General features: G+C 37.3%; 1 protein-coding gene across 32 annotated transcripts in view; it reads left to right on the top strand.

The window, feature by feature from the left end:
- The window catches only part of DLG2 (discs large MAGUK scaffold protein 2), a 981657-nt gene that overhangs the window by 949627 nt on the left and 17978 nt on the right, over window positions 1-14052 (top strand). For 18 of the 32 annotated variants that reach the window (XM_072326879.1, XM_072326881.1, XM_072326873.1 and 15 more), the window contains 2 exons: window positions 6213-6312; window positions 9790-9831. In XM_072326879.1, coding sequence (XP_072182980.1) covers window positions 6213-6312; window positions 9790-9831 — 142 coding nt within the window. Of the gene's footprint in view, window positions 1-6212; window positions 6313-7161; window positions 7208-9789; window positions 9832-14052 lie in introns of all 32 variants that reach the window. The other 14 variants (XM_072326883.1, XM_072326880.1, XM_072326898.1 and 11 more) reach the window with 3 other exon arrangements.

Raw genomic sequence — 14052 nt, 5'->3', positions numbered from 1 at the left:
ATTAACAAAAGAAATGTAATAAAGGTCTTTATGAAGTACATTTTTATTTAATGTATAGGAATGTTTTATGTAGTAGTTTATACTTGCACAAATGCACTGTACATGATTATTGAATCATAGAATTCATTAGGCTGGATGGGTCCTTAAAGGCTACTCTGTTCCTATTCCTGCCATGTGTTGGTTGAAGTCCTGCAGGGTGCACGGTGGGAATCTCTGGGCCTCAGTGGGAGATCAGATGACCCCAGAAACTTGCCAAGTCCAAACCAACACTCAGTTGATCTTTGAGGATCTTTCATCTACATCACTTTTGCATGAAGGGCTCTGAGCAAAGTTGGTGTGAGCTGAGATTTATAGCTGGAGCAATGCAGCAGCTCTAACTTTGGCTAAGAAAATAGATAAAAGCGAAGGGGACGAATTAGGACATTGCCAAACATCAAATACACTAACTGCAGAGACTTCATACTGCCTATACGACCACAGTGAGCCAGGCTGGGTGAAAGCCCACACTCCATCACAAGGTGCTGGAGCCAACAGAGACTTAGTGTCTGGATCTTTTCCCTCCAGCCTACTTTCCTAGTCATTTCCCATAGTATTTAAGGTTTGTAGATCTGTTTTAAATGTGAAAACTGATCTCAAGTATTCCACTTCTCTTGGGGCAGATTATTCTACACTCAAATTGATTTTACTGTCAAAGAACTTTGCCCTTTCTTATTTTCAGATTATTAATTTCAGTGTTGTTGCTTGAACATATTCTTTGCACACTCTCTGTGTACAACCTTCAGGCTCTTGTACATGACCTTGCCTGTCATGTATGCAGGCTTTCTACATTGGTGTTTTGTTCCTGCCAACGACTATGCAATATAAATTAGCACAGATGAGCTCTTCATTTTGAATGCAATTTCAGCCTTGCACAGTTAAAAACATGTTTGCAGAAATGGAAATGCAGTTTTTACATGCTTTCATGATAGTCTATTAGTGTTTTCGTTCCCCTGGTAGTCAGTGTTGTTTTTAACCTTTGTTTTGGTAGCAATTAAAATTCAGTTGCTGGCTAACAAGAGACATTAAGTCAGTGTTAAGAGACATTAAGTCAGTGTTAAGATTAGTAAAATTTTGTATTTATGAATATTCAACAGTGCTACCCTTGTCTTTTGAAGTTAGGCAGCATGGAGTATTTAATCAGGCTTGTACTTTTCCATTCTGAATTCCCAAGATTCATATCTCCCTGCAGGCACACAGGGAAGCTGAGCATGCAGAGGTATCTTCATCTTCTGACACAAAGTTTGTTCTCACTTAGAATCATAGAGTCATAGAATCATAGAATCTCATGGGTTGGAGGAAACCTCGAAGATCATCTAACACAGGGTTGGCAAACACTAAATTAGGCACCAGGTCAGGCTTCCAGGGCACCATTTGACCTGACCTTGAACACCTCTAAGAAAAGGACATCCAGAGCTTCTCTGATGAATTGTCAAAACAGGTCATGGTGCAAATATGACTTTATGCCAGGCATTTTTATTTGCAATCACTTGCAAAGTCTACAAAAATTTATAGGTGAGTTTATCAGAATGGAGACATCCTTCGCCCTACAAGTGATAGACATGGAGAAGTTGACTTAGGTTTCCTGCCGACATGTAATTGCATGGTCAGACCAATTGATGTCTTAAGGAATATCCTGTGTGAAAACTGTGCATTCAGGCTCACTGTAAAAACAGGGGGCTGAAGTTGTGTATTTGAAAGTACAAATGACACTGAGTATCTGTTTTAGTCACAAACTTTTCCTTCTGGTATCAGTGTGGTATCGTGAGAGATATCTGTTCATGAAGATTCAGCAGTGCTTCAGTGCCCAAAACTTCATTAATGCCAGTGCTGTTCAAACAAAGAAAAGGAATGTCCCTATCATGAAAAGAAGTGTGCTTAAAATGCATAAAGGACTGCAGTCAGTGATAGATCATGTAGATTTTTGTAGAATGCCGTATAAATGAGGGCTTTTCATTTCAGTTATACCAAAAACCTATATTGAGGAAATAAAAGTTATAAAACTTAAAAGCAGATGAGAAGCAGTAAAATGAATGAACATTCTCATCTGCTCTCTGTATACAAGAATTTTACAGCCAGTGCTCTGGAACAGTCATTCTTCAGGTGATCTCCTAACACTGGTTCACAGCTCATGAGTGGGGATTAGCACTGGTTGAATGAAATAGCAAAATAAAGGATTCCCAGTGTATCTCAATGGCTTTTAGAGTACAGAACTGCTTTTGAGAGCAGTTCTTTTTCCAACATATTATACTGTTCTGCAAAACACAAAGAGGACAATCTTTATCAAGAACGTAGCTGCATGAACATAGTATGGGCTGGATCAGCAGCACGGGGAAAAAATATCTAGAAAGAGCTGAAATAAACAACAGAATGTTTGACTATTGCATTTTGCTACACCCATCGTGTTACGGATGCACTATTCTTTGAGATGTTTACTGCTATAAAGCAAATTCTGAAATTGGATTGTGATTGTCCATTTTACATGAAAATTTTCTTTTTAAACACACTATTACCTGATGAGTAATATTTGTATGGCTGCTGCCCTAAGAGAAAAACAATTAGAATACAAAAATGTTGACAAGAAAGAAAGAAAGAAAGAAAGAAAGAAAGAAAGAAAGAAAGAAAGAAAGAAAGAAAGAAAGAAAGAAAGAAAGAAAGAAAGAAAGAGTACCAAATGGAGTTCTAAAGAACAAGAAACACCCAGTGTCTTAATGTCTGTCATTACGAGAGAGAGTTGTGTGTAAATCAGACCTATATAAATGGCATCATGGGATATTTGGCTAAGGAAGAGCGCAGATTGAATATTTTTCAGAGTATAGCCTTTTGCCTTAAGTACTGTCAGAATTAGAATGTAAGCTATGATGTTGGTGAAAGCTTCTCACCCCTTCCTTTTTCTGCAAAAAGACTTTTTTCATCACAGTTCAAGTGCTGTGAACAATGACCTCCCTGTTCAGTTGTCAAACAGCACTTGAAAATGTCATCTGCTTTTTTTTATTGCCTATATAAAGTACCTACTAATGCCAGTTCCTGGGTTGTGGGTGGGCTGTGTGAACTGATGGCAGTGAGGTATAAAAGCTGTCTATTGTACAGGTTTTCACTGCAACTGAAATACCCCAGTTATTTGCCGCTACAGAATGTTACATATAATATAATATTCATGCAAAGAAATTGTGATTTGCACAGGAATTCATTTTCAGGCACTTTCAGTGACATTCAGAAACTCTGCCTTCATAAGTGTTGTTGGATCAAGCCTGAGCTTCATATCACAATTTCAATTCCAGCTGTGTGCAACTTCTATATTAGGCTGAGAGATGTAGACAAATACCTCTCTCATTTATCTTGTACATCAGCAGTGTAGGGAGACCCTAATGAAAAATGGCCTCAGAATAGTTAACTCAAAGATTCCATTTCATAGAAACAAAACCTCTGAAAAGCATGTATTTGATTATTACTGTTTAACCCTACCGCCATTCTTCACGTGTCTTAAAAAGAAAATAAGCATCCATGTGATGCATGTGGTTTATGATGGTGCTGATCTCCATTCTTCCACCAACAAACCAAAATCTGTATCTAAAAGAGTGTGTCTGAGAAAAACATAGTTTTATTCCATACATCTCCCTATTTTCCACCAATCTCCCTATCTCTATACTTTACATGGGTTCTGCAAGGACATTCTTATGGATGTCCGTAGGATTTCATATCCTTGAGGTGGAGGCAATCAGACTTATTTCAATCACATTTATATTGTATGTAAAATAAAACTAAGACTCCCTGTTTTGCTTTCTTGTGAAAAGCATGCACTTAATGTACAGTACAATAAGTGTTCAGTAAGCCCACTCAAATAAAACTAAAGATTAATTATTTCAATAAGTTTGCCATACCAGACTCAGTTTAGTCTATTATCATATTTTAATATGGTTATTCTCTGGTAGTATATGTGGTAATTAACACAAACATACACACTGAATAATCTGTAGAAACATTTACACAGGCATAAGCTTGTTTGCTTATGGATATTAATAAGCAGTTTTGGACATATCTGTCACCTGCTATGAATTGCCAGGTTTTGATTGTCCAAATCAAAGTGGAACAATATCTTATTTAAAAAAAAACCCAACCACACAAGGAAAATAAAGTTTATAAAACTTTATGGGATGTCTGTTTAATTTGGAATATTCTGCTGGGTCATGCACAACCTTTAAAAACAATATATGCTCTTCCAATGCAAATGTACTTTCTAAAGCTTTTGCTACTGTTGGGGAAAAAATGGAGTGAGAATATGTAAAAGTGGTTATTTATTATAGAATCTCTGTGAAACAGCATATTTACATGTCCCTTTGATAACATTCTCTTAAATTCCAAAGTGAAATGTCATTTGGTAGTGAAGGGGTTTTCACATTAAAATCACTTTGTTTTATGAGTTGTTATTATGTATATGTGATTCTTTTTTTCCTTTTTAAGCACAAAGCCTTATAGTATATAGTATATAAAGCTCAGATGAAGCGTGTCAAACAACATTTTCACAACTTCGGAAATGTTAACATGCTGCATTCTTTTCTTTGGAAAAAATAAAAGAAATGGTCACAGAAAACACATTTTAATTTAATTACATCCTTTAGGTCATTAATGTGATACAATATGCATGTCAGTCCTCTTTTCATCCACAGATTACTTTGACCCTTCATACCCATTACTTTTAATGCTGGCTTTCTTTCATGTTTGCTTTGTTTTGAAACTGCATGCAGTCTGGATTATTTGTGCATGACCTCCACATTAATTTCACATTTAATGTCTTCATACTCAGAGATTCTCATGGATCATTTACTTTACATGTGCATTTTTTCCTTTGTTTTTGGTTACTGAACTTTAAATATGCTTGAAATGTAAAAGTGGCATGAAACTTTTGTGACCCAAGTAAACAACTGATTTAATTGAGCTTGGCAGCACCTAACTTGACATCTTTCAGAAATACACATTTTAAATCACATTTTATGCTGTTCGTAACAAAACATAAGAAAATAAAATAATATTATAGAACCCTAAATCTGTTCAATTTCAGATCTGGAGCCAAATACTTGCTATATTTTCATTCAAGGAACCACAAAAATGTGAGATTTTTTTCCTTAAATGAGCTGAGAAGTTCTCTGCTGTCTTGGAGGTGACCGCATGCTAAATGTCAAGTCTGGGCTTTGCCCACATTCTGTCCAGGAAACAGCAACGGTCATTGTCTGGTGTACAGTACAGACCAGCTAAGCACTATCTACAACTCAGCATAAGAGCCCTCTGGAAGCACCAGCTTTACTCAGTTGACTACACAGGGACCTTGATTCCTCATTTAGCACCTGAAATAGGTGTCCAAAGTAGGTGTATCCTATTTTTACACAGTACCACGCAGTAAACCCTCACAGCTGTCTATAAAGCCAAAGTTTCTGTCATGTTAAAATAAACAAATAAATAAATAAAATTCCATATTAATAATTCCTCTTTTGAAAATACGTACTACTCAGTACACAAAGAAATACTGCTTATCAGCAGAATTTCATCTCTAAGTCACTTAAAACTAAAAGCATATCCTGAGGAATCCACTAAATTAATACAGATGTATAGCACAAAGTGATGTGAATTTTCTTAAGTGATCCAAAAAAAGACATTAAAACGTATGTAAGAAGTTGCAAGATAATTGTTCAAGTATTATTAAGTCCACAGCAGTTACAAGACAAAACATATATAATTTTAATTGGCACAGAGCTGAATCCACACACCTACCAGAAGAAAATCAAAGGCTTCCTCTTTCCTCTTTGCAGCTTTTCCTTTTTCAGACAGTTAATTATTTTTGTCCACAGTCTGCTATCATTAAAGATGAGTGGCTTGATCTCAAAGCATGCTGAGCCATCTGTAGCCCTTTATCTGAACAAGCCAAACATGATAGATCCCAAATAAGGAACTGAAGTCTGTAGTTTGAGACTTCTGTCATTAAATCAACCCAGTCTCTAGGGGTTCTGCCTTCAACTCGTACGCATCACCACAACCACCTGCGATTCTTTCCAGACACTTGTTTTGGACTGATTTGAGTCACTACAGTTCTCTCCACTTTTACAAACTAGTTGTTTTGTCAGCATGAGTGTGACAACAATTAGACGTCCCTGTTTTTGCCCCATGCCTTTTCTCCTTCACAGTCATTCAATGACAAGCGTAAAAAGAACTTCATCTTTTCACGAAAATTCCCATTCTACAAGAGCAAGGAGCAGAGTGAGCAGGAAACAAGTGATCCAGAACGTAAGTAACCTCTCGGAGACGATGTCACATGCAGCACAAAAATGGGTGACACGCATGATACAAGTATCCCACACACTTAGGCAAATACATGTCGTAGGCAGGCAGGCGAGGTATTACTACTGTGACCAATGTGTGACTGCAACTTGGATCCAGCTGGGCCTTCCTTCCTTGGAAACATCATTTTCTGAAGAATGAAACAGTGACCTAAACCCAAATTTGGCTCTGATTAAATGTTCCTAGATCAAAACTGGCTCAAAATTATGCAAACATGATTTCTTTTAGAATATCGAACTAATTTTTTCTTAACCCTCTGCTCTGATCTCTTTTTTGTTGTTGTTTTTTTGCATCTGACGTTCTCCAAGTTGATTGCTATGGACAGCTTCACTAAAAGTTCAGTAGTTAAATGAAGCATCCACGCTAACAACTTGAATCAGCAAATCAGACCTTGGGATGTGTACCTCTCCAAGCACCTACTGCTTGCTCAAACTCTGTGTCTGAACAACCGGCGTTATTACAAACAAAATGCTGGCTCTGAGCCCAAAGAATTCACATTTTTCCTTAGTAATTCTCTCCTTCCGAATTTATGTGGTGAGGACCGTTTCTGGGACTTTATTTATTGTATTGTTCCTTCTTTGTCACAACTACAAAGCCATGTAGAATGGTCACTGCCTCTTTCATTGGCTGCATTCCCATAGAATATGGGTTTAAAGAGAGAAAAAGCAGGGATCCAGATTGCTCAATCAACATGGTCAGTCATGGTAGTATCCATTTCAACTCCACTGACTTCTTCCTTCCTCTTCTGCGGCTGTTCTTCCTTTCTCATTGCTCTCTCTGGGGACTTCCGTGCAGGACATCCCCGGATTAGGTGACGACGGTTATGGAACAAAGACTCTGAGTAAGTTCCCAGGAATGGTCACTGTAAATCTTTTTGTTTTGTTTTGTTTTGGCTTCTGTTCCTTCTCTGAGGACCCTCCACTCCTAGCATGCACAAGATAGAGTTTTATTTGTTACCCAGCTGTGAATGCATTAAAAATGTTTCAATTGTTTTGTTCTGCATGACAATATTAAATAACATACAGTGTATCAAGCAGACACTTTCACTTCTTTTGTAATAACACCTTTTGTTTCTGACAGTATGTTATTGTTCTCATCATGGCAGTTCCGTAGAGTAGCATACCTAGAACTTGTTTTGCTGCTAGAATGTACTTCTCAGCAACAATCCCTCCCTCTCCATCAAAAGGAAAACTTAAACATTTCAACCTGATCACATCCTGAGGAAATCAATAGAAAATTGTTTTCTGCTGTTGCTTCTGCATTTTCAGCTTTTTGCATGGGAGTGCTTGTTACTTTGCTGGATTTTGGATTAGCGTTTGTTATTAATGGAAGAAGTCATTTCCAGGCCAGAGAAGACACGCCTCCTCCCAAACTGAATTTGGACCCATTTCACTATTACCAACCTATTCCCTGTCACGAAACCTTAATCAGTTTCTTTTTCTGACGCAGTAATCCTGTCTCATGACTTGGCATTGCAGAACGTGTCGTGTCAGATAAGCATTTGGGAACAATTTTGCTTCCTTGAAAGTCAGACAGAAAAATTGTAGAGAATGAAGTACTTGATAGAAATTGCTATGTTATATGCTGTATCCAGACCTAAATAATTTAAGCAAAATGGCACTGGCATGTGTTTGATTGCTTCTTCCTTCAGTTCTTATTCTTCTTCTTTAGTGCCAAGTAATTGAAGTAAAATGTATGTGGATGTTGACACTGCATCACCTACTGTTTTGTGTATATGCTTTTTAATTACAGGAATGCACAATTTTGCAGATTTCTAATTTATTTTTAAGGGTCATTTTAATGGTTTTATTTTAATCCATACAGTACCCTGCCATTTAAAGATGAAAGCTTCAACTCTTGTATGAAGAACAGTTCTACAAGACCAATTTTCAATATTGCTGTCACCCAAATTTTAACCATTTTGTTACTTCAAGTAAAGTGCTATAGTTGTTTGCTAGGAACAAATGCAGATCATCCAGTGCCTAAAAAAACATGTAAATACATCTGATTTGATCAGCCCTCCAGCATATCTGTGTCCTTACAAAGACAAATCTCTATAACATTCAACCATCTGGAAGGAGATAACTAAATCTGCAAGTTGCTAGGAGAAAAGTTGGCACAAATGTATTGTTCAGGGACTAGTTTCATCTTTTAATACTACACCTAGCTTTTAATTACTGTCACACGTGTAGCCATTTCAGCCCCATTCAAATTTCACTAATATATTAACTACAATTGTTACTTTAATAATTACTATGGAGGATATTTGTTCTTGTTTAACAAAACCTTCAAGGCCTTGTATAACATCATGGTTGGAGGAAGCAGCTGTTAACTTTCTATGAAATGCCCAAGACCCAACACACAGTTTTGTTCAAAACATGAGCCTGATATTTTGAAGCTTTGGTCCAAGACCAAAGTTTGTCAATTATTACTTTTATTAGATATCAGTCTCCCCCATTCCTGCTGCTCCATTGGCGCTGCCATTACAGTTCAATAAACCCCAGCTATGAGGCATGTCTGTGGGGGAATGCAGCATCTCGCAGTGGCCTTGACACAGTTCCCATGCTCATCCTCCTTGTTGTCTACTCTTAAACAACCATTAAATGTGGTTCTGCAGACCTCTTGAAGACCACTAAGACTGGTGGCACTCAGCCTGCTGATGACAATTTGGAAACAATCACTTCGCATGATATAGACTGCACCTTTCTGACACCAGCCTTGTCAAACCAGAAATCTATGCCACAATAATTCTTCCATCCCTGATCACATATCTAGACTAGTCTGAAAAAGATTTTTGTACTCCAGCCCAAATTCTGAAGCTAAATGTTGTCTGGGAAAACATCTCTTCTATTTTTTTAATATATTTATTTTTATAATTTACATTGGCTTCGTCTTTTATTTTCTTTTTTTTTTTTTTTTCTCCTTTTGGACAGATTAAGAGATTGTTGCAATAGTTGATATCAAAGCCCTTTTCACATTAATTTGTTAACCCCATGAGACAGTAGGAAGTGATTAATGCTGAGGACAGAACTCAAGGTTTATAAGAATATGAGCAGAAACTCAGGTTTCATGAAATTAGTCATTCAGTGAGATGCAGGTGGACCACAGGGTATTTTAAAATGAATTTATCTGAGGTGTCATTAACTATCTTATCAAGAAATGACACCACCTTGCTATAATGTGTATCAATGGCTTTTCCACATTGTATATCACTAGATGTGTATGATCTCTTTCTGAAATACCTCAAGAGAGAAAGCTTTCATTTTAACCTTGTAAATTATCTAAGACCTGCAGGTGATGTCACTGTATAATTTTTATTTCCTCTCTGCACAACCACTTTGCATGGCTGCGGCAGTTCTTTTGAGTTTCTGCGGTTCTGTGGTGCTTGGTTATGTTCTTTAATTTGCTGTACTGTTCTTGCAGAACATGTTTCTTCTAATGCCAGCGATAGTGAAAGTAGCTACAGTAAGTTACTGCTTTCATTAGAGTCTTTTTACTTTGCATTGCTTGCTCTGTTTGTTTCTGTTATTTTGGTTCTCTTCTTGCTATTCTTTTGTTAATGTTGAAAGAAATGGTTGGAGCAAATGGCTTGGAATTCAAATTTACAACCACCTCTTAAGTACAAAGTTTTAGAAGAAAACTGGCAGCCTTTATAAGAAAAGGGAGTAAGGTTTGCTCTTTGGAGTGCATTCTGGGTTATAAAATCAAATTTGGCTTTGGGTAGTCTTTGAAAATTAGAACTATCTGATTTAGTGAAAGGAAGCTGTTTATTTCAGAAGGAAGACAGATAATTCCTTGATGACCTTTTAAAAGTAAAATTGCTCCATAACTGTGGTCAAAATTGCAAAAGATCTTTACAGTGTCACAATTTTTACTAGCATTTTTGCATACCTGCATGAACAACAAATAAATGGCCCCCAAAACTCTATTGAGTCTTTAGTTTTGTCAGCACAGGTTTCCTAATACATAATGAAGTCTTCAAAGAACTTTAAGAGAGACAAATAGACCTTCACCCCTTAGGCACTGCCACTAAATGGTGTGGGTTTCTTCTGTAATGGTCCCAACCCTGTAACCAAATCTGATTGGAATTACAGAACTACTCTCAGATAGCTTAGAGATGGGCTGTAAATTGTGGGAAGTTATCTGGAAGTGCTGAAAAGAAAATAAATAAATAAATAAATAAATAAAATAAAATAAAAGTCGTTAAAATAGATGAATGGAAATGTAATAAAAGATAATAAAATAGAGAGATTGATCACTGAATTACCCATTTGTTTAATTTTCTCAAGCCATTTGCTTAGCAAATCAAGTTTTCCACCAGTCACTCAGCACTTGCGCTAAGTCCCCGCATACATTCAGGTAATCATTGGTATCATAACTCATACTTTGTAGAGTGCACAGCAGTTGAGCTCTGTTAATAAACATTGGTTTGTATCAGTAAAACAGCTAACCTTATTCAATTCAGAAATGGTAAATTAGTTTGTATTCTCTTGTATTGCAAATATTTATTTGGAAAGCAATTGCCAGAGTCACAAGAAAACAGTAGGCACTTTTGAACTGCTGAGAACCAATTCTGAGCCACATTATTTATTGTGTCCTCTACTGAGAGGAAAGAAGGATTTTATATTTGACATATAACGTGCTCTTTCATCAGATTGACTTCACAATCAAGACAGAATCAATAGATACATTTTCAAAAGTTCTTATGAATTGAATCTTTCCCCCGTGTGTTTATTTGAGGGTGATTATGTAAATACCCAAGGAAACCAGGTTGGTGGCTTAACACGTTCCATGCCTGATCTCCCAAACACGAGAATTAAGATGGGAACCCAGGTCAACATCTTGGAAAGGTCCACATAAGCACCATAATGGCTGGAAATCACCACATATTGCTGGGGTGTCCAAAAACTGTTTCCTGACAGAGGAAATGCAGAGAGGGCCTCCTTTTCTGCTCAGGGCAAAGCTATGACATTCAGAAGCAAAGGAAGTGAGACTTGCATTATGCCAAGCAAATCTGGCTTTAAAATTCAGGAGCTGGTGCCCAAAAAGTCTGATTTTATTTGCTAATGATTCATTGGTGGGTGCTGACATGACACTTGAAGCCACAACCTTGGGCAGCCAGCAATTTTAGACAGCAGCTTTTGGAAATGGCTGTTTTAGATGGCTACAATGACATGTCAGTCTGTGACCCTGTGTTTGATTACTATGTAGCCATGGAATATGGGTATGCCTTCTGTGGAGACTCCCAGCGCTCCTAAATCCAGATGGTTACTCTCTGAATCTCTAGGGTAATCTATGATAGCAGCACATCCCATCACACAGCTCACTGCAGCAAATCCCCTCTAGAAAAGTTATGACTCGGGATAAGAATCAGAAAACAGAGGAAAGCAAGTGAGGGGTGTCCACAGAGAGCAGCTAGCCAACTGTGAGGATGTGGAGGTAAGAGTGATGGGGACTGCCATGAAGCAGTTGACTTATTTCACTGCAGATCTACCTTTGTGGAACAGCTGAGAGAGGACACTGCTCAGTAGAAGTCTATCCTTATTTCCCCAAATGGGAAACATAGTTATCAGAACTAGTCTGTGAACATTTACACCCCAAAGACATAGTCCTCACTGCCTTATAATTAATTTTTAATGAAAGAAAAATAATAGGTACTCAGTGATGGAATGAGGCAGTATGAAGAGCACCCTTTTTTCCTTCTGTTTCCCAAGGAAATGAGCAGGAGGCAAAAGGAGCTGCCTGTCACTTGGATTTCTGAATTGTGAGAAATCAGCAGTTCACACCTTGGCCAATATAAAGAAAAGTGTGTGAGAAATAACTGGCAAGTGGCACATTTTCCTGCAGACATTCATATTTGTCCCCGTAAAAACCATCCAGTTGTAGTTCAGATTGAAGTGTTCTGCACTGTTTCTCATGTGTCTCTGGCAGTTGCTTCAACGTGTTTCTCTAACTATTGATATCATGATGAGCCCTTTAGTGAAAAGTAGCTAGTGTTAAAACCTGTATTACTTTATCGTTCCTTGAACCATTCCAATTCAGGGGTACAGCTGCACAAAGTGACATAGGAGGATTCTGAGAGCTGACTGGGCTGTGCCCTGTACAGTGATTAACAGAAGGTTTACAAACTGACTGGGAGTTTTCTGGGAGCTATTCTGATGAATTCTTATTTATTTAGACAAATATGTTGCTTAATATCTGAATATTTGGCTAAAGTATTCCATTGCATATATGTTAGGTTTGGGGGCTAAAAATTAAATTCTTCATCTTTTATTTCAAAATAATAATAAAATTGAAATTTCTTGTATGTGATCCAGGAGAAAATTCTTAGAGCACACCTTAGCAACAAGGCTGCTGCAGATAGTAAATGTGATTTCTACTGTTTGCTCTGGGTTTGTGAGGAGAAAAAGAACTAAAGCCAGCGGTGAGATTCCCTTGACCAATTTGTATCCCCAAAACGCAGCCATCACCTTCTCAGTTTTTGCACTAGATTCAATCTGAAGTTAATGAAGACACATCACGATATCTGGAAAAAGATTTGTTTTGTCTTGAAGCAGATAGCTAAATCAGACTAGCAGAGTGCTCTAAACATGCCCATGCCATGTAGGCTGAACGGCACTCACCATTGCCCTTGTCTTGCAGGAAGGTGAGGTGGCAGCCTCACCAAATCCCAGCTGATAATTTTTTTATCCCAACAGGTAACCCATTAACTTTGGGGAGAACCACAAACACATTTGACATCAGAATCTGGCTATTTATAAAAGATTTTAAAGTGCTTTTGAACCAGGAACAATTTCTAGCCTGAGCAACAAGGGGCAGCTACAGATGCTATGTCAGGCAGGCTGTGCAAATATGAAGACTGTAACGATGTTAGTTGATTTGCACCTTCTCTTAGCAGAAAAATCAAGTATTCAGAGTGGTATATAAAATCCTGATCTAGCAGAAAGTTTTCCTTCTTAAGTACACATGAAGCCAACTTTGACTTATTCGTGAACCAGCTAATTAAACAATGATTAGAAGTTTATTCTGAGGTCTACAAACTTGAAGAGTTCTAATTTTCTATTTCAAACCAAGCCTGAAAGAATGTATTTTTTACCATGTACTCATCAGTTTTTATTTTCCAAAACATTATTTTCATAATGAACATGACTTTTAAGTCTTTCCACTGCATATGTGGGGTAATGTGTGGTAATGCTCTCGAGCATAGTTCAGTAGAGGCTTTTACAGCCGTCATCAAAATTATACAAACATTAACCCATCTACTTAGCCTAATTGCATAATTGATTATGATTGCACCATTATTTAGAGAGGCAATACATGACTTTAAATTAAAAGAAAAAGACGTCAGGAACCAAAATTTTTACTTTCTGTACTTGGTCAACATTTCATTCTGTAATGAGATTTGAAGTTTCAGAACAAGATTTAAAAGAGTCCTGAATGTTATGTTATGATGTAACTGATTAGTTACATCACTTACATTTGCTCTTAGTCTCCCCATAGATTTGTATATTAGTACTTAAATTGCCACGAGAACTGAAGTCCGTACATATGGCTGCACGAGCTTTATTGATCTTAAACATGCCATGCTGATAAACCACTTTTCAGTCAGAAGTTCATTCTCAGACTTTGGCTGACCTTTTTTCCTTCACAGCCATTAACAGGATGCCAACATCCATGGATTCATAA

This window comes from Excalfactoria chinensis, chromosome 1, assembly GCF_039878825.1.
Source record: "Excalfactoria chinensis isolate bCotChi1 chromosome 1, bCotChi1.hap2, whole genome shotgun sequence".
Classification (NCBI taxonomy): Eukaryota; Metazoa; Chordata; class Aves; order Galliformes; family Phasianidae; genus Excalfactoria; species Excalfactoria chinensis.
The sequence above is the reverse complement of the archived record's forward strand: the minus strand, read 5'-3'. Positions and strand labels throughout refer to the sequence as shown.